The sequence below is a fragment of the Zerene cesonia genome, chromosome 19, assembly GCF_012273895.1.
Source record: "Zerene cesonia ecotype Mississippi chromosome 19, Zerene_cesonia_1.1, whole genome shotgun sequence".
Lineage (NCBI taxonomy): Eukaryota > Metazoa > Arthropoda > Insecta > Lepidoptera > Pieridae > Zerene > Zerene cesonia.
The window spans coordinates 6,316,197-6,340,913 of record NC_052120.1 but is presented as its reverse complement, the minus strand read 5'-3'; the positions used below and the strand labels follow the sequence as shown (position 1 = coordinate 6,340,913).

The 24,717-nt window shown below is 33.1% G+C and overlaps 1 protein-coding gene across 6 annotated transcripts in view; it reads right to left on the bottom strand.

Moving 5' to 3' along the window:
* Positions 1-24,717, bottom strand: part of LOC119834675 (dachshund homolog 2) — a 108,792-nt gene that overhangs the window by 39,926 nt on the left and 44,149 nt on the right. For 3 of the 6 annotated variants that reach the window (XM_038359108.1, XM_038359110.1, XM_038359112.1), the window contains 3 exons: positions 21,235-21,374; positions 10,237-10,426; positions 7,617-7,676 (listed from right to left, as the gene is read on the bottom strand). In XM_038359108.1, coding sequence (XP_038215036.1) covers positions 7,617-7,676; positions 10,237-10,426; positions 21,235-21,374 — 390 coding nt within the window. The remainder of the gene's footprint in view (positions 1-7,616; positions 7,677-10,236; positions 10,427-21,234; positions 21,375-24,717) is intronic. The other 3 variants (XM_038359109.1, XM_038359111.1, XM_038359113.1) reach the window with 1 other exon arrangement.

The following is a 24,717-nucleotide window of genomic DNA, read 5'->3' as shown; positions in this document are numbered from 1 at the left end:
GCAAAGAGGGACAAGCAAATTTCGCTTATGAAACGTGAAATGAAATATAAAATATGTCGGGAAGGAAATAAAATATGTCTCGGAAGCTTTCGAGCTCATTACGATATTAGAAGTACGTGAGAAGATTGTTCAAGTGATTGTTGAAAAATCTGTGAATATGTACGACCAATGTTTTTGGTACATTTGTTGAATACAATATGCGTGCATTTTAATATTTTGCTTGACACGTGAACGCAATTTGTATAGTTTAATAGTTTACGTTTTCAAAGACAAATAAAATTAATTATAGCAGAGAACAGTTCCTAAATTTAATGAAATACTCGTAACGTCGTATTTGTTTAAAGCAGATTACAGTACCGTAACGAGATTCCGATCATGCCCGTACGATGTTATTAGGATTTAAGCGCCAACGCGTCGCCTGTCTCCCGGCGCAATGTTGGATAATTATGCAAAATTGCTTCTACGATTCCTATTCGCCGACTTTTTAGGGACATAACCATTATCTGTAATGGGAATGTTTTTTGATAATGTTTAATTTCACTGTAATATCTTTAGGGAAATCGGATCTTATTCTTTTGTATAGGGAAAATAGTCGTGTTCCTTTTTATTTTGTAAGTAACCCTAGATCAACAATTGGCTGACCACAGATTGCATAAATATGGCTTCAACTTATGCAGCATATGCGATAACCACAGAGAATTTACATGCATCAACAGACTTCCAATCCAATTCCTTCGATAATGTAATGAGACAAACCCTTCCTGATCCTTCAGCTGCTTGAACGCTCGTCAAAGTAAATCAGTTTTTTCTCACATTTCTCGGTTGAATTTCCTAGCTAGGTGAAGCTGCTGAATCGTCCAGACTCAGTCGCATGGGTAATGATTGCAATCGAAGTGATCACCTGTGGTAACCGCAACATGTTTCCAATGAGACGATAATGGATCGTTGGAGATATCTTTTATTTTTCTGAGTGATAAATAGACTACAATGGATTCGAACGTGATCAGAGTTGCAATTTTTTTAATTCCCTACTTTGAAACCAGTATTTTTAAACTTTATGCATACTCATAAAAAGTCAGATATTACATCACCGACAAGGTTATATTAGTTTTACTTTTTCTGATATTAGAGTTACTACATGAGCTTAAAGCGTGTTTTATTATGACTTAAATGATGAAGTATTTGATCCGCTGCAGTAAAAAACAATGTATATATATGCGCTTTAGTATATATGCTAATTTGATAGTGTGTTGAAAACATAATGCTATAATTTTTTTTTAAATATTAAAAACCTTGCTAATATACGGGAAATCATTCAAATTAAAGCAAGCAACATTCTAATTTTATTGTGATTTATTATTTTAGAACAAACAATATAATTAGTAATTCGCACGCAACGCAACGTACACATGTGTGCGTGTGTGATTCTAGTTGTTGTAGAGTTTATGCAGGATAAGTCACTTTTAACATTGTACGTAGAACGAGAGTATTGTAATAAAAGTCTTAGGATTTTTTTCAATCATAATGTATGGTTTAATGATATAGATGTCTTTGAGATAGAATCAAATAAGTGGACACATTGGCGACGCCGTTTTATCTCGAGCTGAGACGCTTTACAAGCACATCGATCATAGTATTGTTCTGTTTTTTGATAAAAGTAACAAAGCCAATTGATTAAACAGGATATATTTTAAATGATAATGTAAATGACAACATATCTCATAAATATGTATCAAATAATTTTAATATAAAATGGCATGGCATGTAAAGAGTTCGATTCTATATTTGTGACAATTAACGTAATAGAAACAAACATGTCTGTATCATCACGCAGAGTGGGGAGTTTGGCAGAAAGTAAACAGAAAATATAATTTAGAAGCAATTTGCCGCGGATATGTCCGCAATCAAATTGTCTCGTTAATACCACGCCGCTATCAAAACATTTGATTTGTGGCCCGCTCTGTAGGGTTGAATGGTTATTTAACCCGTACGATGCTACACTATGTCTGATGACCCTTATTTATCTATAATCAATTATTAATTCAAGTTCAATTCTATAAAAGTACACGAATATTTTGAATACTCAAAGGCACAAACAAGACAGGTGTATAAAAAATGTGTAATGGGTATTATTACATAAATTTAGAAACAAAGGATTGTTTTTTCCAAGTACAGTAAACTCACCATAAATACTACACATGGTACACATAATACACATGGTAAATCAAGTTAGACAAGAATATACGAGTAGAATATGCCTATTTAAAACTATTAACCCTTATTAGCTTGTTCTAGTTTTCCGTAATGCGATTTTGTGTCACTTACGCAAAGCAAAGGCATTTGTAAGCATAGATACAAGAGAAGTCTGCCACGAATGTAACTTACATGCAGTAAAAATACAATCATAATTTAATTATACTGAGCGTAGAAAGCCCTATCGCTAATTAAACCCACGTGATATAATATGTTACAATCGTATTAGTAAGTATACCTATTGGATTGTAGATACTTTCTTCTATGAGTTCTTCGATATGCTTTTCTCTTGTATACATTTTCTTGAGAATAATATATTACTAAATCAAGAAAGTATAATTTAAATAAAAAATTATATCACAGATTAACAGACACTTAAACATACTTTTCGCGACTTTTAAATGTTCTATCATACAACGTTTTATAAATTTAGTTTCAAATTCCTTTACCCGCTTATTTTCCATTCACTGAATTAATGCGAGCTCACACTCGACTCACAGCTAGTGCGAAGTCAGCATGTAAACAGAAAAATACGTTTTATTCGCTTTTAATTCCCCACCAGTTGAGATTTGCATAACAAACCGGGAAAAGGTCAGAAAGCGAACGGAATGGCAAGTGTCCGGTGTGATGCCCAGTCAGCGCTTTGCTTGACATGCGATCGTTTACACGATGCCACAGTACTAAAACGAGTACTAAGTAATGGAATATGTTTGCATTGAGGTTTGGTCAATTTTTAGGCTTAGTTTAATGTTTACGAAATACCTCCAGGCCATGCGGTATTGTGACCGTGTACCTACTGTGATACAGAGTGTAAAAAATTGTAAAGTGGTAAAAGTTATCATCGAATTCAGTTCGAATGAAATACATTATACATACTTTTTCTGTCTCCAAATACACTTCACATAGATATACAAATACATATAGGTATCCCATTTTAAAATGCTGTATACCAAAAAGTTGCGTAGCAAGTGCACAGTTCGCAGTAAACACAGCACTGAATGTTCAAACTCAGGCTTCAAAATGCATATTCATGATCGCCTGCGCCACATGCAAATTGTGATTTACACATTGTAATGAATTCTTTTGATCTGTACATTCACATATTTGATTTACCCCATCTATGTCAGTAATATTATCACGCGTTAATTTAATATTCATAGTTTCTGTGTTTATATATTACGTTTTATTATATTGTGCACTAGGTATAAGACTATAATTATTTATACAATGACATGGAAATGATAGCTCGGTGATTTCAATATCAAAATATTATTATTAAATCATATATTAATTACAATTTTTATTTATTAATTATAACAGTAAAGTAATACTTGGTTTCGACTAAAATCGCATTGAAAGAAAATAGTTGGATAAATAATTTACATTTTATTTAAGAATTTGAGGTTCTAAGATAACTGAATAAAAAAGGCAAATAAAAATCTGTAATTACTTTAGCGAGATACGACTGTTCAAAAGAAATGCATAAATGACAAGACGATGACAAATGAGTATCGTCCGGATCCACACAGTCGGGTGGCGGACCTCATCAAATTATTCCCCACTTAAAAAATCTTCGTAAACAAAAACGGAGCAAGGGAAAAACATTCGAGTTGCGGGTAAAAAATAGGTATTGGCAACATTGATTGATGCGTACTAATAGGGCGCGAAGGAATGAGGCCGATGTGTAATTAAAGGAGAGGTGACACCTTCTGTCAGTGACACTTCTGTGGCTAACTTTTAGAAATAGCACCGTCACGCCTATTGGGAAGGAAGTGATTAGTGTTACAAACTTATTAAAAATTATTGAGTGAAGGCAACTGATTGATTGCTCTATATATGTTTTAATTAACGGGTATAGCTCTTACTTTCAATATTTCATTAGTAGTAGAACCTATATTTAATATAAAAACAATATTTCGACTTAAAAAAAATGAATTGGCAATGAAAATTATTTATTCTTATAAAAGTAATATAAACCAGACCACCTCATACTATAAAATATCGAAAAGCGCAAAAAAGATCTCATTATGCGAGCAATATAAGACACAAAATCGATGAAGATAAGCGATACATCGTGAGTTTTTATAAAGCATCCCTTATCGCTGTGTACATATCATTAGTAATGCAAAATAATGGGATACAGACACCTCCGTGCCGTTTGCCAGCTAATGATTAATGCTGTTCACCATTAATTCTTATTTTTGATGAGAAATTTGACTTGTGCTGTCAGGCGCCGGATCCAGATTAATAAAGGCTGACTCTGCAACTTGTGTTATAACAATGTTAGAAGCGGCTCGTTTATAACGCATTGTGGTGATATTTAATAAAACATTGTTATTCGTATTGTAATTACATTTTATCAGAATATCGTTATATCATAATAAGAAGTGACTTCTTTAAAATAAAGACTCTTAAAATATATCTTGGAAAATAAACAAATTCCAGAAAGACAAACAGAAAATTACAAAGCAAATGCATTAAATAGTTTGGTTCACCAACGAAACTATCCGAATAGTTCCGACCATAAAAGGGCAAAGTACAAAGAGCTACATAAAATGCCAGAACGACCGCATCGGTGACAAACTCGGGAGGTATTCAGAGGGCTGACTACCGTGACTCGGCACCCTTTTAACAACGCCCTTTGCATATTAGCCAACTGAAAATCAAAAGTCGCTATTATTAATGACATCGCGGCATGACAATCTAAATATCTCTGAAAGTTAAGCTCTGTGAACGTTCCACCAAACAGAAGTTGCCGAATAAATGTATAGTCACCAGATGCGATCTCAACAATCATAATTCAAATGGGAAACAAGAAAAATTACCGAAGATCCAAGGCATTCAGCATCTTTATCTCACGGATACAAGAGTTCATTTTATGATCATTAATTTTGCCTTTTCCTCGGGTGTTTTATCACAGTGAGAAGCTCTGTCGCGCGTCTCATTAATCAAAAGCATTTGTTTACAACAGAGGGAATTTGATTTGATTAAAATAATTCGCAATATCCTTGATAAATATCACCCTCGGTCTTCGTTTGATCTTCACTAAAATTAATGGTGGGGAATTCAATCACGCAAATGTTAAAGCAGCATTTTGTGACTATTCCTAATTTTAGTTTACGCATTCACAACTCAATCGTCTCCGTCCTTATAATAATTAGCTGTTCTGACATAATGTTGGCAATACATCCTAATAATGTACATGCTCCACATTATTTTAAACAGTTAAAAAAAATCTGAATTAAGGATTAGCAATAGTATGTCTCTTGTAGCAGGGACAGAGGAATGAATAACGATCGACGTCAGAGCGATGTGTGCCGATCCTGGCGTATGCCCTCCCGGGCGGCTTAACCCGCCGCACGCCGATTAATCGCAGCTAATTCGATCCGAAACGGAATTAAACCGGACGAATGCATAGATCCCAACGATTTGTTGACTGTTAATTGAGTCGACGTTTGATTTACTGCCAATTGTCACTTTTTGTTATTGACTGTCATTAGCAAAGATAAGCACTGGTTCTTCATTATAGCACATTTATTTTTACAAATAGAACACGTAAATAGATCACAAATCACCGTACATTATTGTGACTTGTAAGTAAGCACATTTATTTCTAAATGGAGGATTTATATAATTCAATAAAATGTATATTAATGTTATGGAGAAGTTTAAGTTTATGACATAAATCTTAAAGTTTATTACAAATTCTATAAAATAATTTTGTTTAGTATTTATTGTTTTGATTGGCACTAATTGCCCACAGCGCATTTCGATTAAGCAGGCATAATATACTCAAGGCAACCTTTATAAAATCAACTAATAAGCATGGATGAGTGAACGCAGAGGAAACAAAACAAACATTACAAATTATATTAAATCAAAGATAATCCTGTCAATTAATTGGACTTAAGATGAGAACCGGTCGTGGACGCATGCGCGAATCAAACCGACCAAGATAATGCGATGGCAAGGAAACCCAAGGACCTATATTGATACACACTGTTGCTTGGTATAAATGTCAATATTCATGGACAATGATTTTTATTGCATATGGATTTATATGACATTTAATACTCCTCAGAATAGCGCTTCACACGTAGTATGCTATATATTTAATTATTTGCAATTTCATACAATGCTTATTTATACCTATATAAACACTTTAGAGACATACCTATCAAATATTTATAATATACAGCCAATAAAAAATGCAATCGCCTTGGGATTATGAAATAAGCAAATAATTCACTATACCTATTCATTAAAATAAACAAAAATAAAACCTTTTTTACTTTTCCTACAGCTTAAATCTTAATTTAAAGTTTGAATATTTACGAAATAATTTCTTTAAAAACAGCCTTAATCCTAGTGGCCGAGAGGGCCTTTGACAGTGACACATCGGTACAAGGCGCGCTGTCCAACTGTAATTCTACCCAACACTGAGCGAGGGACCGACGTGGATACGTTTTATTTTCAAATATTCTAAATTAATTAGGAGGATTTGTTGATGTGTAACAGAAAAAAAAAGGATTTGTTAAAAGTTCAAAATCTCAAATATTTTCGTTTAAAAATTGATCATGAATTGTTTTATGTGATATAGAATAGCTTACGAAGTGAGTATTTAAACAAATACAGAGAAAAAGGCTCCAATAGTTATTATAGTTGTATGGGTAATAAATTATAAATGTCCTAAAATGAACCTTAATGGCATCAGGCGGGGCTTAAAAAATAATGTGTGAAAACATTGCAAAGCTCTCTCAAATGCCTTCAATCAAAATCAGATTGCAACATTCAATCGAAGCATTTGAAAATGAAGTCAAAACCGCGGGTATCGTTCAAGCGAACCGCCGATCAATCACCATCCATTAAACAAGAAAAGAAAAGCGTTTTCCCCCAACCATCGGCCCTCGAATCGGCCCAATTTACATGAGAGCCGCTTTTTCCTCGCATCGAGATTAGCCCTGAATGAGTTTGATGAATTGTCTGTACCCTTCACCCCGCGTCCCTTGCTTCGTCGAGCGGTCATTTGTTAAAAATACACCCGATCCAACGATCTAATTGTCTCCTCTAATTTCACACTCCCTCCTGATATCTGCGTATCATTTAAATGAAGGACGATTTCTCATTGTTTGAATTAACTGGCCCCCGGTTTCATTTCGGTTTTATTTAGCCCGGTATAATTAGTGATTTAATTAAAATTTCCTAGTCGTGGTTTTGCGTTAAATCAAATTTATTTAAAGGGATATTTTTTTAATAAAGATTGTTGTTTAATGATTTATGTATATTCGATAACTTAAAAGAAAATAAAGCTTCAAATAAATATAAAAAACAGAATGAAACCTCACAGAAGCTGTTCGTCTTACCTTTCCAGGTGTTTAACAATGTCTTCGTAGGCAGCTCTACAATTCTCCCATATACCAGATCTGTTGACAAAGAAAACAAAAAATAAGAAAATGAGAAGGATGAACTCATCCAAATAAAAGCAATACATACAGAACGCAGTTGTATAAAAACGTAAATTGAACTTTTTCTTCTGAGCAGCTTCTTTCTATTCTAATATTATCAAAGAATCTTAATGAGAATAAGAAAGACAAAAACTTGCAACAAAGTGTTCATTCGAAAAATAAAAGTTGGTAAATGAAAAAGGGTTTAAATGTAAAAGGAATAATTATGAGCACTCAATATTAAATGTTCCGTTAGGCTGGTCGAGGGGTCGAAGAAATTAATTATGTTTTTAAAACAATCGCTTACATTTGTGTCGTAACAACTCATGCGTGATCGTTGAAATTGTTTCTCGATTACTTCAGCACTTTGTTTTCATTAAACTTTTCGTCGAGGGAATACTTCTTACAATAGTTGAGAATTCCTAACAATAAATTAAATGCTATCCTACGCAAGATGAGATTTCCAATCATTATAATTATCTGTTGTTGTGATTTTATTCGATCACATAGGTAAGCACGTACTTATATAATACACGCAATATTCTGCATATTTTTTCTAAGTGATTTTCTGCTTTTACGATATGTTGAAGAATTATGTTGTCTATTTTTTGTGATTTCAAGTTAAAGTACTTTAGAAATTAGTTGATATTACTCTGCTTTCTTTGATCAATTATTATTTGTACAATTTAAAATTCACTCGTGCAATTAATACTTAATTAAACAAGTAAAATACTTTAGCACCTAGAATTATTGATATGCTATTATTTTATAAATTTAAATATATATCTATAAATTTCATTTTAAATTGGTTTTCACATTACACTATCATTTGAAGTCGCACAAAAGTAAGCAAGTGAGGCATTTAAATATTACGTATAGCGACATGTGTTCGTAAGTTAATCACAAGAGTGGCAGTAAGACAGTGGGGTAAGTCGAGTCAAGTGAGCATTGTGGGTCTTCGAACGGAAGTGAGGGCATTCAGTGTTTGTACTTTTCTTATTGGATTAACTCGCTTAGACATTTAACCTGTATCACTTGTGACCCGCTAACAGGTTTCTTTGGACTCATTTGTTAGTAAGCTGATTACGCACTAATTATACTACATTTAACGGATTTCTTCATTATTTGGCACGTGGTGATTATGAATATTTAAAGGCAATGTTGGTGTTACTTATATTTGTGTAAGTATTTATATTTAATCAAACCTGATGAAGCATGTTATTACGTCATTCAAATTGTATAAATACGCAAACCCACGAGTGTTAGACGTTGATGATGTTTCCCTACATGACCGCTTGTATTGGTTCAATACGATCACCTAATATAATTGACAAGCAAAATAAAATATCAAATGCTGATCCTCAAAGATAACTAGACTCTCTGTTGATAAAGTAGAATAAGTTTAGAATCCATTCAGTAGATTCAGAGATTGCCACATACAGCATGACAAATTCATCAACTTTACCTCTTTATACTATTACTAGCTGCACCCGGCAAACGCTGTTATGCCTTACTCTTATCGTTTAGTGGTATGAAAAATAGATGTTAGCCGATTCTCAGACCTACCCAATATGCTTACCAAATTTCAGAGGAATCGGTCAAGCCGTTTCGGAGGAGTATAGAGACTAACATTGTGACACGAGAATTTTATATATAAGATTAAATACAGGTACGAAGGTAATAAAGTAACATCAATATTCATATAACGGAGCGGTCATTCCATGATTTAAACAAAGAAACAAAAATAGAGTTTCACCCCATGGCTTTAAATTTTATTACAAAACATGTAAAATGGTAGGTAATACCGTAATAGTAAATTAATATCTGTTCACGCCGTGTTTGGGAAGCCACAGTTTTATGCTACCAATATCCGGACCACGTATACTTTATGACAATTTATTTAGACATCGAATTTATTTAAGCTCATCGTTAAATGCAATAATGTAAATAAAAAAAAAATAAATTACCGTAGAGGAACAAATCACCCTGCTTGAAAAATATATCAACCATGCGGGTGAAGTTAAGTAATGCAATATAATCATTAAGTATTGTTTGAGAAGCATTTAATCACCTATGATATACATTTAATAGAAAAATTAAATAATAACTTTATAAGATACTACACGCGATGATAATTAATCGATGAAAGTTTTAAGAGCGTATATTTATAGTAATTTGGCAGGTCTTAGTTCTGTAATATAGGACTAGATGGCGTTATGAATGCATGAAATAACGACATGAAAATTTTTATTTTCAAATTTTACTGTAATCTGTATAATTGAATTATACTGAATAGCTTTTCTACTTGCTTCTATTGTCAGTCATACTAAAATGATTACACAAGTATATTTGAACAAATTAGACACGTATCAAAAAAGTACGTGGTAAGATATGTATTTGTTTTTTATTTACTTTAAATATAACTGTTTGAAAATATACAAACCGGCTTCTTTTATGACGGTACATGCATTTCTATTTGTCGAATCTTCTAATAATTTGTCAATAAATAATTCGTATGTCATTTACAAAATGATCTTACCTCGCTAGTGCTTCCATATTGTGCATCGGTTGGCCCTTGATGATAGAGCCATCTGGTCTAGGCACACCGTGATGAGGCATGCCTGGTGACATAAGCGCGTGTTGGTGCATAAAACCCATCGGCCCAAGGTGCGTTGGTGGCGCGTTATATCCATTTGCCAGCAGTGGCGACTTCTCCATTCGAGCCATTTCTAGAATAAACAAATATTCATCTACTTAAATGCTGAGAGTTAGCCATATTGATTAAGACAGATACTTAACTAGTTACTAATATAAATATTTATCTTTAAATATACCTAATGAGAATTTAAACAAGATTCCAGTATGATTAATAAATGTTTCAATTCTTCTTCATAATAAATAGGATGCCTCTCGAAAATAATCTCTTACGTACTCAGGTAAAATCCAATTAATACCCAGTATTATCATTTAATTACTCGTTCCAATAATCGAATCGCCCGTAAAACGGCGTATCAACAATAATAAAATGAGCAATGAATTTCGAGACTATTGTTTTCTGGGTACCACAAACAACCCGTGTAAACATAGGGGGGTGTTGGGCAAATATTCTTAAAATGACCCCCTTAGGGGGGTTGCTTTGGTACCGGGTGATCTTTTGGTGTCCACAGTCGCCACCCCCGAGGTCACCAAACGGACTGGGGTGTCGGAAACAATTAACAAGGTGTCGAATTAAACACGAATTAACGTTTGGGCCGTAAAGGAAAATAACCTTTTCCATTGTCCGCTCTCGGAGAAAGGATTTCGGGATTGCTGAGTATTAAATATGTGTTCCGCATTGTTTTGCGATTAGGGAAAGGTATTTGAAACATTATAACCTTGTATCACAAACGAGAGTCGTATCACAAATTATTTATTTAACATCTAAAGTGCATTAAGATAACATCTCTGTTTAAGGTACCCTTCTACGGTGATAAGTTCATTCATTCTTTGAATGTTATGAATGACTCGCGTACAATTTGATAATATTGATATAATTTTGGTTCCTTGTTTTAAAAGTTAAACGAATTTTAAATACATTTAAAACACATCGGATTTTGTGGGGACTAATTAAAAAATATAATATCATATCGATGAGAATTTATAATCTTCAATCATTCCCCTATCAAGAAATTTCCTATATCGCACTAAGTAGGTAATACATGAAATGCTTAATAACCGTTTTTCATAACGAGTGGCGTGAAACTAAGTATTATTTGATTACACACAGAAACAAACATTATGACCAATGGACCCTGAATTAATTGGTGGGGTTTATTTACTTAGTTAACCGCCTCGGTTATCTTCTCAACCATACACCGCATAAAACGTATTTGTTATTCGACTGAAGTTTGAAGAGTGTGTAGTTGTTTTGTTTTACTAAAATTTCGTGTAACAAATAAAATATTCAAAATATAGGCGAGCAAGTTTAATAGAAATTACGGTACTGTTTCAATAACGATTGTTGTACATTAATTGTTATATTTTTATTTTATTATATATATACTCGCGACACTAAGGGTACCGTACAAATTTAGTATAAAAAACCGTGCCAATCGTTACTTAACCTCGAATTTTTATTATTTATTACTGCAGCCAGTTAATGCGGCAACAGAAACACATCATCACTGAACATTCATATCATCATCTCTAACCATCACGGTTCATGAGATACAGCCTGGTGCCAGACTGACGGATAGGCATTAGCAATAAGGTCCCGTTTTACCCTTTGGGTACAAAACCCTTAAAAACGTTAAATAATTCTGAAACCACAATAAGATCAGTGTTACAAACGTCGTATTTACAATTCCCCGGACACGAAGTACCTATAACCCAACAACCGCACCGGTCAACCGCACTAACTAATTAACTAAATACGTGTTAAATCTCGTAATAACCTGCGGTTACAACAACCCTTTCAAACTTTCTCTTTCTTTCTACTCGTGTTTACATGATGCCATCCTTTTTCTATTGCGAACCGTTCAGCTGCTGTGTGTAACGATTCATGAATACTTTTTAAAACTTGCACTTGAGCGGTCGTTGAAGACTTAAAGTACTTATAAATTATGCATAACTTTATAATGATGGCCCTCACATTACTTTAATTGTCAAAGCACGGCGTAGTTTCTCATATGTATTTGCAGTCAGTACCTATAATTCCTTACCTTACAAAATCTTTGCTTTTATCATTCTTAGATGCAACAATTTAACTTAATAAATGTAACAATTTTCTTTACATAAAAATTCATCACATTTAAAAAAGGACTACAAACAACACGCCTCTGGCATAAAAATAACCCTCGATTATTATCATAACCATTATTAAGCGCATCCACTGATCAGACATTTAAAGAAATAAAACGCCGTTTATGCTCCCCATTATTATATCGATTTTCATCGATTTATTGATCGAATATCGACTGTCCTCGACAAATGATCGCAACAAATTACCAGCCATTATTTTGAAATAGAATCGATAGAATTGGAACCCCAATTATATCACTTATGTGTTTAAAAGAGGTCGGATAAGGCAATCATAACCGCAAACGTTAAGGACTAAGCTTTTGTAAGAAAAAAGACATTCCGCTCCAGCATTTGACTTTAATAGCCTTGTTTATTTGCTTTTTATAGCGTCCAAGACAGAAGCATGAAATTCTTGATATTTCACAGTAGGTAATGACAACAGGATAATTGACGATACAATTATTAATTTTGGTTTTGTTATAGGTTTTGAAAACCTTACATTTTGTAGATTTTATGCAATAAGGGCGCAGGCGTAATAATAATTACATATAGAGGAACCCTTACACGAAATAATACAAGATACTTTTAAATTACTAAACTAAAGTAAAGATTATTATTGAGTGTATTATCTTATACTACTAGTTTATTATCCGTAATCTTCTACATATGGAGACATATATATGCACCTTGATAATAAAAAGTTAGTTTATCAGCTATAGGGTTAAGGATTAAAAATATACCTAAAATGAAATAAGATATATCAGGTTTATATTGAGAAAATTATTGAACAAAAGAATTTAAGAACAAAAAATGCTAATTACATCGAAACCTAGAAAATAAAGGCAAGAGATATGAAAGTAATACAAAGTTGTATGTTGAAGGTAATTGCACTTAGGATCACAGCGGACGCTAAGAACCGGTTCCCATGCAGAAACAATTACATATATGAAGTAAACAAATAACAATACAGCTATTTATTAAGAACTACAGCAAAATTTACCTACAAAGTATATCTTATAATCGTTCCGTAAATCATAAAGCAAGTAACAGGACAAAAGGAGAAACGAAACAAAGAATCTCGAAAATGATACAAAACAAGGCGAATTAAAAGAAAATTACAGTCAGCCGGCAATCGTAGCGTTTACAATAAACACATAATTGTACGGTCAGTTTACCAATGGCATATACGATTGGCTAAAATAACTGTCTGCAATTTGGAGAATAAATCGCTCGTTGTCGCTCGCATGGGCATCGATCATGCAATAAATATTATATTTAAACTCTGAGAACTGCTACTTTTGGTAAGAACATGAACAAGGTACAGTAACATTCTTTTACATCCATCATGGACACGTATCGAAATATAATGTACTAGCTGCGCCCCGCGGTTTCACCCGCGAAAGTCTGTATCCCGTAGATATATCGGGATAAAAAGTTGCCTTTGCCTTTCAAAATTTCTCATTTATAAAGCATTTCAATGCTATAAAACTAAAAATTAAATTTAACAAAGGCCGCGTTCCATCGATACAATATTGTAATCATTGAAATAATGTTTCGTATTGGTTGTGATGGTTCTTAATCATCTCAATAGACGGCGTGGGGTGCCCCTTAGGCACATGAAACCGAAAGAGTGGAAGAAATTCGATTACTGTGGCAGGATCACGGGTGGCCGAGAGGCTAGGCGTTGCTACGGTTAGGCAAGATACGCAGGTTCGAATCCTGCCTCGTGATCGAATTTTTTCTATTCTTTCAAAATTTCTCAGTAAAGGATGTGTTAGAAATCTAGAAGGTCCAAGAATTAAAAGATTGACGAAATGTCTCATTTGCAAAGCTGCACTTGACGTGGTGTAATGCCCTGCAATGGGAACAAATATTGGGAAGATGATCATGCTGCATTCTATATTATGTTATTATAGTTTTTATACTACCATTTAATATCGTATAATCGATATGTATAAAATCAAAATAAAATATAGAGCTACACAAACTGTTAGACAAATCATAATTTCTATACCAAATAAGTAAACAAGATCAAAGAAAGGATCAATCGATCAAAGACGGTATAATATCTAGTAGACAAATATATTTGACGACACAAAGCTGTGTCTATATTAGGGCCGAACTATCGGCGACACAAGTCACGTGCAAACTACAATCAATAACAGTAATATACACAATCGCCGGCAAAATGCGAGCGGTCAATAACATGAGTCAACAAAACGAATCTGAGTTAAGCTTTATACAAAGTACGATAATAGAGTTATTAGTTAATAATTCATCAGTAAGAATAGCTTCAAGATATTTCCAGTAGCAGAGTAACATGTGTGTTAGAATAACGATTATTATTACTACTTAAAAATTCAAATTTATTTATTTCATAGAAATTGTCACATTGGAGTTAAAGTACCCAATGTTATAAAGTAGTAAAATCTTTCTGCTTAAAAAAAAATAATGAAGCGTCACCAAATGGTCAAGCCAATTTTCATATTTTATTTGCTAGGAACAAGGTCTAGTAACTATCTAAAAAAATAACTCTAAAGAAAAGTATAGGCTTCCAAAAGCTACAACTGTTGTTATGTCAGAGTCATGACTTAGCTATAAAGTCTTTCATTTGGCTCGGGCAAGCCTTATGAACAATAAAACGTCGAGGGCTGAAGATTTGGACTGTAATAAAATATTTGCCCTAGCACTCGCTAATCCACGTCCCTTACTTACGAACGCAATTTGAGAAGTTATAGGCTTGAGTAAGCTACGTTCGTCTTATATCTTTATTATGCTCTACTAGCTTATTTACACGTAAGTGTGCGTAGTTTGCCTACTGCTAGTTAGCTATATGCTCATAATACTGAGGAAGTTTTGAACAATCATTGTGTAAACATAATAAAACAAACGAACGGAAATTATCAACTATTAAAAATACGTTTCATGGAAAATCACTAAATCAGTTATTGTGAAGTTTTTTGAGACGATCATACGAGATATTATTGCTATAATTTTGTGCCTCGTTTCGATAGTACCTATTTGTTTTGGCATCCCGATGACGTAGTTTAATTAATACATTTAGATTATGGGAAAAGTTATAAATACAAAAATCTACGTGTAGGATGTTATAAAATATTGTTGTTAATCTAGAGGCGATATAAGTAAATGTTAAATGAGTTTAACGCCAATCTGGGACTATTTCAACGAGCCAAATAAAAGTTCTCCCTCACTGATGTGCGAAAGAGGGTCAGACTTAATTACTCGTAAATTGACTGGGATACAGTTTTATCCCTGATAAATATAAATGTGAGGATTAGTATCTGTTATGAACGCTATAATTTTCCTTTCCGCTAATGTTTTTTCTTAATTTTAATGTGTAGGTATCTTCATTCCAGAACAATATCATTGAATAGTTCAAAATCATTCGCCAATCACATTCAATTTCGATGTATCAGAAATGTTACAAAATATTGCAAACGTTTACAATTCTATTTCTAGCACTTGTTAATAGTAAGTCATCCGTGAACTCGTACAAAAGAAGCAATGCCATTGTTGTATAATAACCAGCAAAGATACAGTAATATCGAACCATATTTTTATTAATATCCTTGCACAAAGGAGAGATTATCTGTCGGTGGTTTTTAGCAGCAGCTGCCGCTATTGAAATTGAATTTTTCAATGTTGCTTTTTGATGATGCCACTCATAATCTTCATTTGAGCAGAGGATATTATAATGAAAATTATCTTATTTATAATTTCAAGTAACATGCAAAGTTTCACATCTCGTCTATCATAGAAAATGGGAATCTATTTTTAATGTGGCTGTGTATTATTTAATAATTAAACCTTGTTTTACGTACATAGTTCGTTTCACTATCATCTGCACAAGTAAATAATCTCAAAATATGATTTGGGTGTTAAATACAAGCTATTTTCAAACAGTAATATTATTATGGATACAGGTTTACTACAGGAAGGTATGAATAACGAGTTTAAACTTTAGTTGCTCTTTTTTGTCGCTGATCTAAAACGGCATCTAGGTAATTGTAGTTCGCGTAAAGTTATCACACAATTATACAGAAGCAATAATTCCGTGTCATTACTCGTCGTTGATCGGATGCCAAATGCACTGGTGCACGACAAAGAAATGTATAATTTAATTTCAACTCGCGCGATGAAACTATAATTCATTTGATAAGTCTTGCACTCGTTCATACAATTATCAATTAAATGGAAATTGCGGAATTAACATGATGGATGAGGCAATTGTTTCACGTGAGACAACTTAATATTAGCTATTTTTACCTCTGTCATCATAGAACTGAAAATATGTTGCTTTATCTTATTTGTGATAGAGAAACTCAATACACTTGCACGCTGTATCCGATGGTACATGACTCAAAAATATAACACCGATTACTCATATTAAATACAAACATTGCACACTAAAAAAACCTTAAAATTGTTAAGCATATTGGTCCAAGCTGTCAAACATAGTAATATTCATACAAAGAAAAAGTTACAACAATTGCAATCATTCGGGTTTGTTTTAAAACTATCTCTAATTCACGTTTGATTTTTATATTTCAGGTTATTATTTATTAGTTTCCCCTTAAAGCCCCCTTAAAGCATTCCATAAGTTGTTTCAAGGGCAGTAAAATTGCTGCGGCATTATGTTTCCCCATGCTAAAGAAAATAAATATCATTAGCATCTAAGTATCTTACATTAAGAGAAGAAAGGTAATAGCATTACCCCATGAACTCAGATTGCTATCTTCACACTTGAACATGCACACTAACTACTGTGTCTCGTTAGTTTAAGTTTATGGCCCATCTAAGGTCGCGACTTATCGCTTTACTATATTGTAATATAAGTATTTATAAACTTAAAGATATTTATAATTGTTCGTGATAAGAACTACAGCAACTTTGAATATCACAAATAATTATTTTTCTTATGTGCATAATTGACTTTTAGTATCGGAAATAATTTAGGTGTATACACAAATAATTAAGTGATTCAGGAGAAAGTTGATTTATAAATTAATATACGTAATAATATTCATTATTTTAATTAAAAAATATGAAAATGCGAGATAAATTTGGTATGAGATTTATTTTCTTAAATCAACTTCAACATAATAACACCTCAATTCATCATGTTATTTTAAAATGAAAAGTTGACCTTTATTTAAACATTACATTTCACGCAACGAAATGTCGCTTATGCCGGCATTCAAATGCGCCGGTATTGCTAATTAAAAGAAATTCCTCTGTTATGCTTTAACATAGCAAAAAAAGAAATGAATGTTCCATCGCGAGTTCAAGGTGTGAGTAATGTGCAAAGTGGAAAACAATTTAATTGTGAACCTCGTTCCAGACGACAAACGAAACGATGGGAATTAGACTTTTGTGTATAGTTAATGTCGGTATGGAAATTGTTCTGAATTTGCGAAGTATAAGAAATGTTTATTGCTATTAGGAGTGTTGCAAAAAGTGATCACTCACAACGAAGAGAATAACTAATAAAATCTTTCTTATATGGAAAAGTATAATTGTTTGATATAGGTTAGTGTGCTTTCTCATGCATTCAATTTTTTGTGATGGCAAATTTAAACAAGACGCGTCAAACTCAACATAAATTCATATATTTGGAAAGTCTAAAAATATTAATTGTGATATTTTAATAGAATTGAATCAATTGCCATTCAGAACACAAATAATGATATGTTCAAGTTAATATACAGTACATTATAATATTGAAATATGTAGGTCTAATCCATCCTTTGATCACTGATCTAAGGTGATACATAGTCATACAGATATAATAGTATTTCTAACAGTTGATTGCTAATGGCATTTACATTCACGTCTCTGCCTTTCAGTACCGCAACAATGTTGCCTGTTCCTTATTTTTGCTGTCTTTCGATTACATAATTACATGTAATTGTGTTGTTTTATTTCTATTCAAATATAAACTCTATTACCATTGAATTTTTCATGTTAGTTTTTTACGATTTTTCATCAAATTATGTTCTTCAAAATATTATAATTAATGTTTATGTTTATGAAAGAAAGTTGTGTTGGTTACACCATTTGCAACTCAAGAATGGCTAAAGGGATTTTAATGTCAAACGTTTTTTTTGGAATTGTCTCCACTTGGATTAGAATAATAAATAAAACTATAAACAACAACAGAGCAGACACCGGGCTGTGCAACTAGTATGTGACACAATAGAACATCTTTTTTATTTTTCGTTTTTATTTTCATAACATCTATCAAAATCAAACGACCTTAAATTCTAGTTGAATGATTATGTTATTTGTACCCACCGCAGCTTTATATTGAACAAATGTGTAAATACGGTAGAGCGATTAATATATTAGTTTTCTTAGTCGGCTCATGCACCATTCCTCGTTCCGTATCACTTCGGCGTTTAATTATTGTTGCCACCGCGCTCATTGTTGCCGTTTCCTCATATGGTATTTAGTAATTTGTTTGATTGCCAGCAATTGTTGGCTGATGTTTAAATCATTACACATTTGCACCGACTACTGACTTCAATAAGTATTATTTTGTTCACGACTAAAAAACATTTCGATACACTCGCTACTCTCACGCACGCGGATATATATTTTTCTTCTCTTCTAGACGTATTAGTCTCCAGTTTTGTATGATATTTTTTATACGCTTGTTTTTATACTGTGAAATTATAGTATCCCATATTTGTGGACTGTCTTGTTAAAAAGTGAGTTTTATACTACATATTAAGTATTAATTTCCTCTTATGGTATGTAATGGGTTTAATTCGCGGCGGTAAAAAAATGGTTCTGGCAGGATACTTAATTGTAAAGGGTAAAGGAGATCACACGGATGATAAATTTTTGCACAATTATCTGAATCTAAGTAAACCAGCATAACATAAAAATATTTACTCGAAAAAGATATTTAGAAAATGATATAAAACAAAAACTCCATTTACATTATGGACATTGTATATATATAAAATGAAGATAGAAACAACTCTTTAGGTACATGTAAAACAAAAGATTAAACATTTAAATAAGCTTGCATCATAAGAACAATGGCGTGAAGAGTCGCAAATTGACTGATCCATCACATCCCCGCCCCAAACACAAACAGGCAAATCCTTACTTAATTTGAGTCGCAGAATTCAATCACAACGTAAAGCTTTATACCCCTGCGAGTAATGTTATAATGCGTACATTATCCCCTGTTGTATAACGTCGGAAAATGACGACATTGTACAGAACCTCTAATTATTATCAACACGTCATTTTCATACCGGTTTCCAAAATAATAGGGTCGTCAATACAAAATATCAAATGTTGTTTTGACATTCGATCACATCACAACGAATACCATATTTGTTACCTTTAGGCATCATCTAATTATTTTTTAACAGTCTTTTTGTCAATTCTTCTATTCAATTCTTATATTTGCTTAAAAATTCAGTATATTTCTGCTATAATTTTGGTACACTTAATGAAAATATTTAAATCAAACAGTGAAAGTTTAAGTTGTTAATACTATAAAAAAGAAAAAAAAATGATTTCATTATGAATTTCTTTCGATTCCAAAATACGTTTGTCGCAATCTTATCAAAATAGAATGAGCATCGATTTTGATTTAACAGCTATAGATTAACATCAACCCTTTCAACGAGCACGTGGGCCAACACATCCCTATCACGCATTTCATATTCCTATTTCCATTCCGTTCAACCTTCCTAGGAGGATTATATTCTCCGATGTTTTCGTATCCTATTATTTCACGGGGTGAAAATAGGCCACCCGCTCACTCACTCATTCTTACGAATTCTGAGTATGTGTGCAACGCTAACGTGAAATGAACTTGGTGGAAAGTGCTTGTGTGTGTTTCATCAACTGTAAACCACTGTCAACGACTCGTCAAAATAATATTGGCTTAACGTCAAATACCGTATCCCTGTGAAAGTAGACTGGGAACCGAGCACGAATTTAATAATGGTGGTTTAAAATTATACATAAATTTGATATGAACGCTTGCAGAATGTTTAATTTCGTTGTATATCATTAACATAGGATGACGATCAGAACTTACTCACTTAAAAGAAATATTTGTGTATAAAAATTAATGTCAGATGACTTCTTCGACATTTTCAATTCACATTCGAAGAGAATATTCTAGAGTATGAAAATAACGACACGGTAGCTTTTCACTTATGGGACTGTTTCGAATTGCAAATTTTAGGGAAAAAAGCGAGCATACTACACTCAAAGTCAAATGCGGCAGAGCGTGATAAGCAAGTGCCGCTTATGCAAGATCACGAATGTAATTGCTCCCTTGTCTGGCACGACACTTCAAGCCAGAGGGAGAGGTAGAATGCACAAATCATAGGAAAGAACGGGACACTAAACAAAATAACAACAAAGGCCTAAGCGACAAAAATGATTGATTGCCAGCCGTCTTGCGCTGAGCTCTATTTAATCACTTTATTCCCTTTTCTCCGTTTGTGTTGGGATAATTTTGTATTAGTGTAATTTGTATATGGAATGAGAAGGTATCTGCGGAGCCGAAGACGATAATACACGGTTCCATTCCAAGGCGTGCGGAAACACGATTCATGTTATATCATGATATCGTATAGGCCTTTGATTAACACATATACTGGATGTTAAAAGAAACATATGAAATGAGACGTAAAGTTTAAAAAATATATTTTTTAATTTATTCGGATGCGGATATTAAATTAAGAACTTGTATAAAGCTTACCACTCATGTGTCCGTTTTCGTAGGGCGAGTAGTCTCCATTTTCTAGGCGGTGTTTCTTAAAGGGATGTCCAGGGAAGGGCGAGGCGGCTAACGAGAGACCGACTCCGGAGGCTCGCTTCGGTGGTCGACCCGGTCTGGAGCTGCGGACATAGTAGCACGTTACTGCCGTTTATGACGGTACACTTTATCTAATGAGCTTTAATTCATATCATTTATAGTACAAAACGCTGAATTACTATGTGTTTTACTGATTTTTAGATTGTATTGAATGACAAGAAGCATATATCAATTTTTTTTAATTAATGTATGCTTTTACATGCTGTGATTTTGCTACCAACGAAATTTGTCATCTAAAATAGTGTAATAATAACTTCCCCGGGGCAAATGTGAACCAATACGTGTCCAAGCATGCTTTGAGTTTAATTCATAACATGAAATCTGTTTACAAAGCAGGTCGTTTTCGGTTAATGACCTACAAAAGGACATGATATATATATGCATTATGAATTATAACTAACATTTATTTAATTTCACCAATGTAACACTGCTATATTACAAGTGTATCAAGCTCACATAAAATTCTTATATTAACTTTTCGTGCAACTAAAATTATGCACATGCTGCTATACTAGGACCTATAGTTTAAAAATCCATTTATTTGCCATCTACATGAAAAAATATATATCACATCAACATGTTGATAGTTTTAGTCCAAAGAAATTAGCACTGTGTAATAGTGTTTAATTTTCAATGAATTTCGTCTACTACAAAGCATTATTTTATAAAACTGATCTGTGCAAAAATATTTTTGCACAAATAAACGTATACACAAACACATTTAAAACTACATATTTTAACTAAAAAGGGCTACTTACAAAGGTAATCAATCATAATATGAATTTTGTTAATATCCGCGCAACGTTTGAAAATAGAATGCCCAGTTTTTCATTCGTGCAATTTTTTTTTATTCCCAATTTGCTGTCAACCAGGAACATTCTACGAAAAGAGGCCTTTTATGTTTTGTGATTACAATATAATAAAATAAACAAATATAGATACAAATTAATAACAAAGTTAAAATCAGTATCTTAAGCTTTCATACAGCATTTTCTTAACAGGAGTTATCTAATAAATCAAGTTCTCGCGCGAGGGTAGCATCAGATTTATTTTTATTTATTTCACTCCCCCAAGATTTAATACTGTAAGACATCGTCCGCAGTTTCCACAATTTCACGCTTATTGTTTTCCCATCCGTGATTTATGGTCAAGTAATAGTCGACGGTATGGTCAGCAACGCAATAAACTTTGTCACCTAAATCTCTGTTCCTAAGCCTATTGCGTCACAAGAAAAACAGTTCTATAATTTACAAATTACCACTTGCTGACACTTTGTGCAAGATTTAAATGGAAGTAGTTAGACACTATAAAATTATCATACGATTATATTATTGCATGATAATATTAATGTTTCTTTAAATTAGTGTTAACATAAGTAAAATTACACGAAAAACCTATTGAAATTGCCATTGCTAATTGCTTTGCTTTGGTAGATATCTGGACGCGATGGAAAACAAGATACAAATAAGTATGAAAAAGTACGCCAAGCTATGATCAATTACACTGGTATGGCGTAATGACACATCCAAGTTAGCACGTAGCACGATAGAGGAACAAGTTCGGCAATTATCGAGGGAGCGATGCTGTTATCATAGTATCGGCTTACGCAGAAACTGACTCTCGGCTATTTATTTTTATGTCAGCAACCGTCATTATGAGACACTCCATTAGCTTGGATTGCGGTGAGTCTCGTTTTCGGTTACGCTTGGGGCGCGATTCCATGCCTTTGTGACGATTCTTTCTACTTTTCGCAATGTACTGATAAGGGCATTATATCTGCAACATCGGGTCAGTAGCTGGAAGGTAAACTTACTCTGAGCGGAATATAATGTTTAACGATAAATAATATTTTGTTATAAGTGATACTCAGACCATTATCATCGCCTTAGAAACTACAAGCTGTTTTAGTTTGCGAGACAAATATTGCGAATTATATTTGAATAACGCTTATTATCTCTTCTATTGATATAACATTATAAATACAAGACAAGCTATAAACTAAACTATAGTGTATAATAAAATAGAGGGCAATTTACTTTAATGCGAAAACAAAACTTGATATTGGAAGGAGAAAAAAAAGAAAATGATAAACGCAAATGGCTTATCAAATTTCATTACGCGTGAGTTGATGTAGAATTCACTATGCCTGATCAAACGGGAGAAAGTAAAAGTAGATGGTTTTCGTTTAATGATGAATAAACGGTTGTAAGTGTTTATTTTTGTACTTATAATGTACTTCCAATATGTGTGCTTTAATAAAAACTGTAACTATTTCATTTAAAAATATTATCATATCATCAGCTGTTAAATTGATATATTTAACATGAGATGATATGATAATATTTTTAAAATGTTACTATTTTTGTGATAAAGATAAAATGCTACATGTCATCATAGAACTCATATTTAAACGTACTTATAATCGAAATTTATCTTCCTGTACGATTGAATACCATTTAACAATAAATAAATCGGGAGCAAAAATCAAACAAGAGCATGCCGCGAAATCGAATATTGAAAGTGTCGAGGGACACAGATAAGAAGAACGCGTGCCGCTCCCTCGCCGCTTGCCGCCAGTCGCCACTTAGCCCATAATCAGAACACCAAAGCTCACTCAGATAAACTGCCATTAAAAAGCGTTCGATTTATTACAGAACGATTTCCGAACGATTTATATGCCAATGTAAAGTGGAGAACACTATCGAAATATTTAACGCGCGATCCTTCCATTACCTTCGTGATTGCCATTTACTTACCCCTTCGCACACACGATACTGAATAAAGGATGTTTGATGATAGTTATTTTCTGTTTATAAACTGAAAGGCATTTCTCTTCATTTATTCATTTAATTTGAAAAGAAACGCTTAAAACATTTTAAAACGCGAATTATTCATTATATTATTAACCCGACGTTTCGAATGCTTTACAGCGAGCGTAGTCACGGGGAGACTGAGATATTACATGTCTTGAAGGTCACACAAAAATTGTTTGCGACCTACCTCCACTTATTTCTCTTTCCTTTTAAATTTTAGATGTATAATACTCGCGTAAATTAAAACACAAGAAAATGTTACAGATAGTAATGTTATTTAATATCTGTGTTTAAAATACAAGTTTCTGCATTCGTAAACTAGGTATAAATACAAAAAGCATTTCATTTATTGGCAGCACTATTAAACCCTACCCTAGTGAAACTGACACCGCCGATAGTTTTGCTTTTTGTTATATTTGCTTAGCAATATTCATCACTCACCACCCATGTCACAGATCGAATGGCAACCACAAAGGAGTCCCTAGATATTTCTTATAGATACCCCTGATCGATATATCAGCAAATATTACACAATATTATACCCTTGTTATTG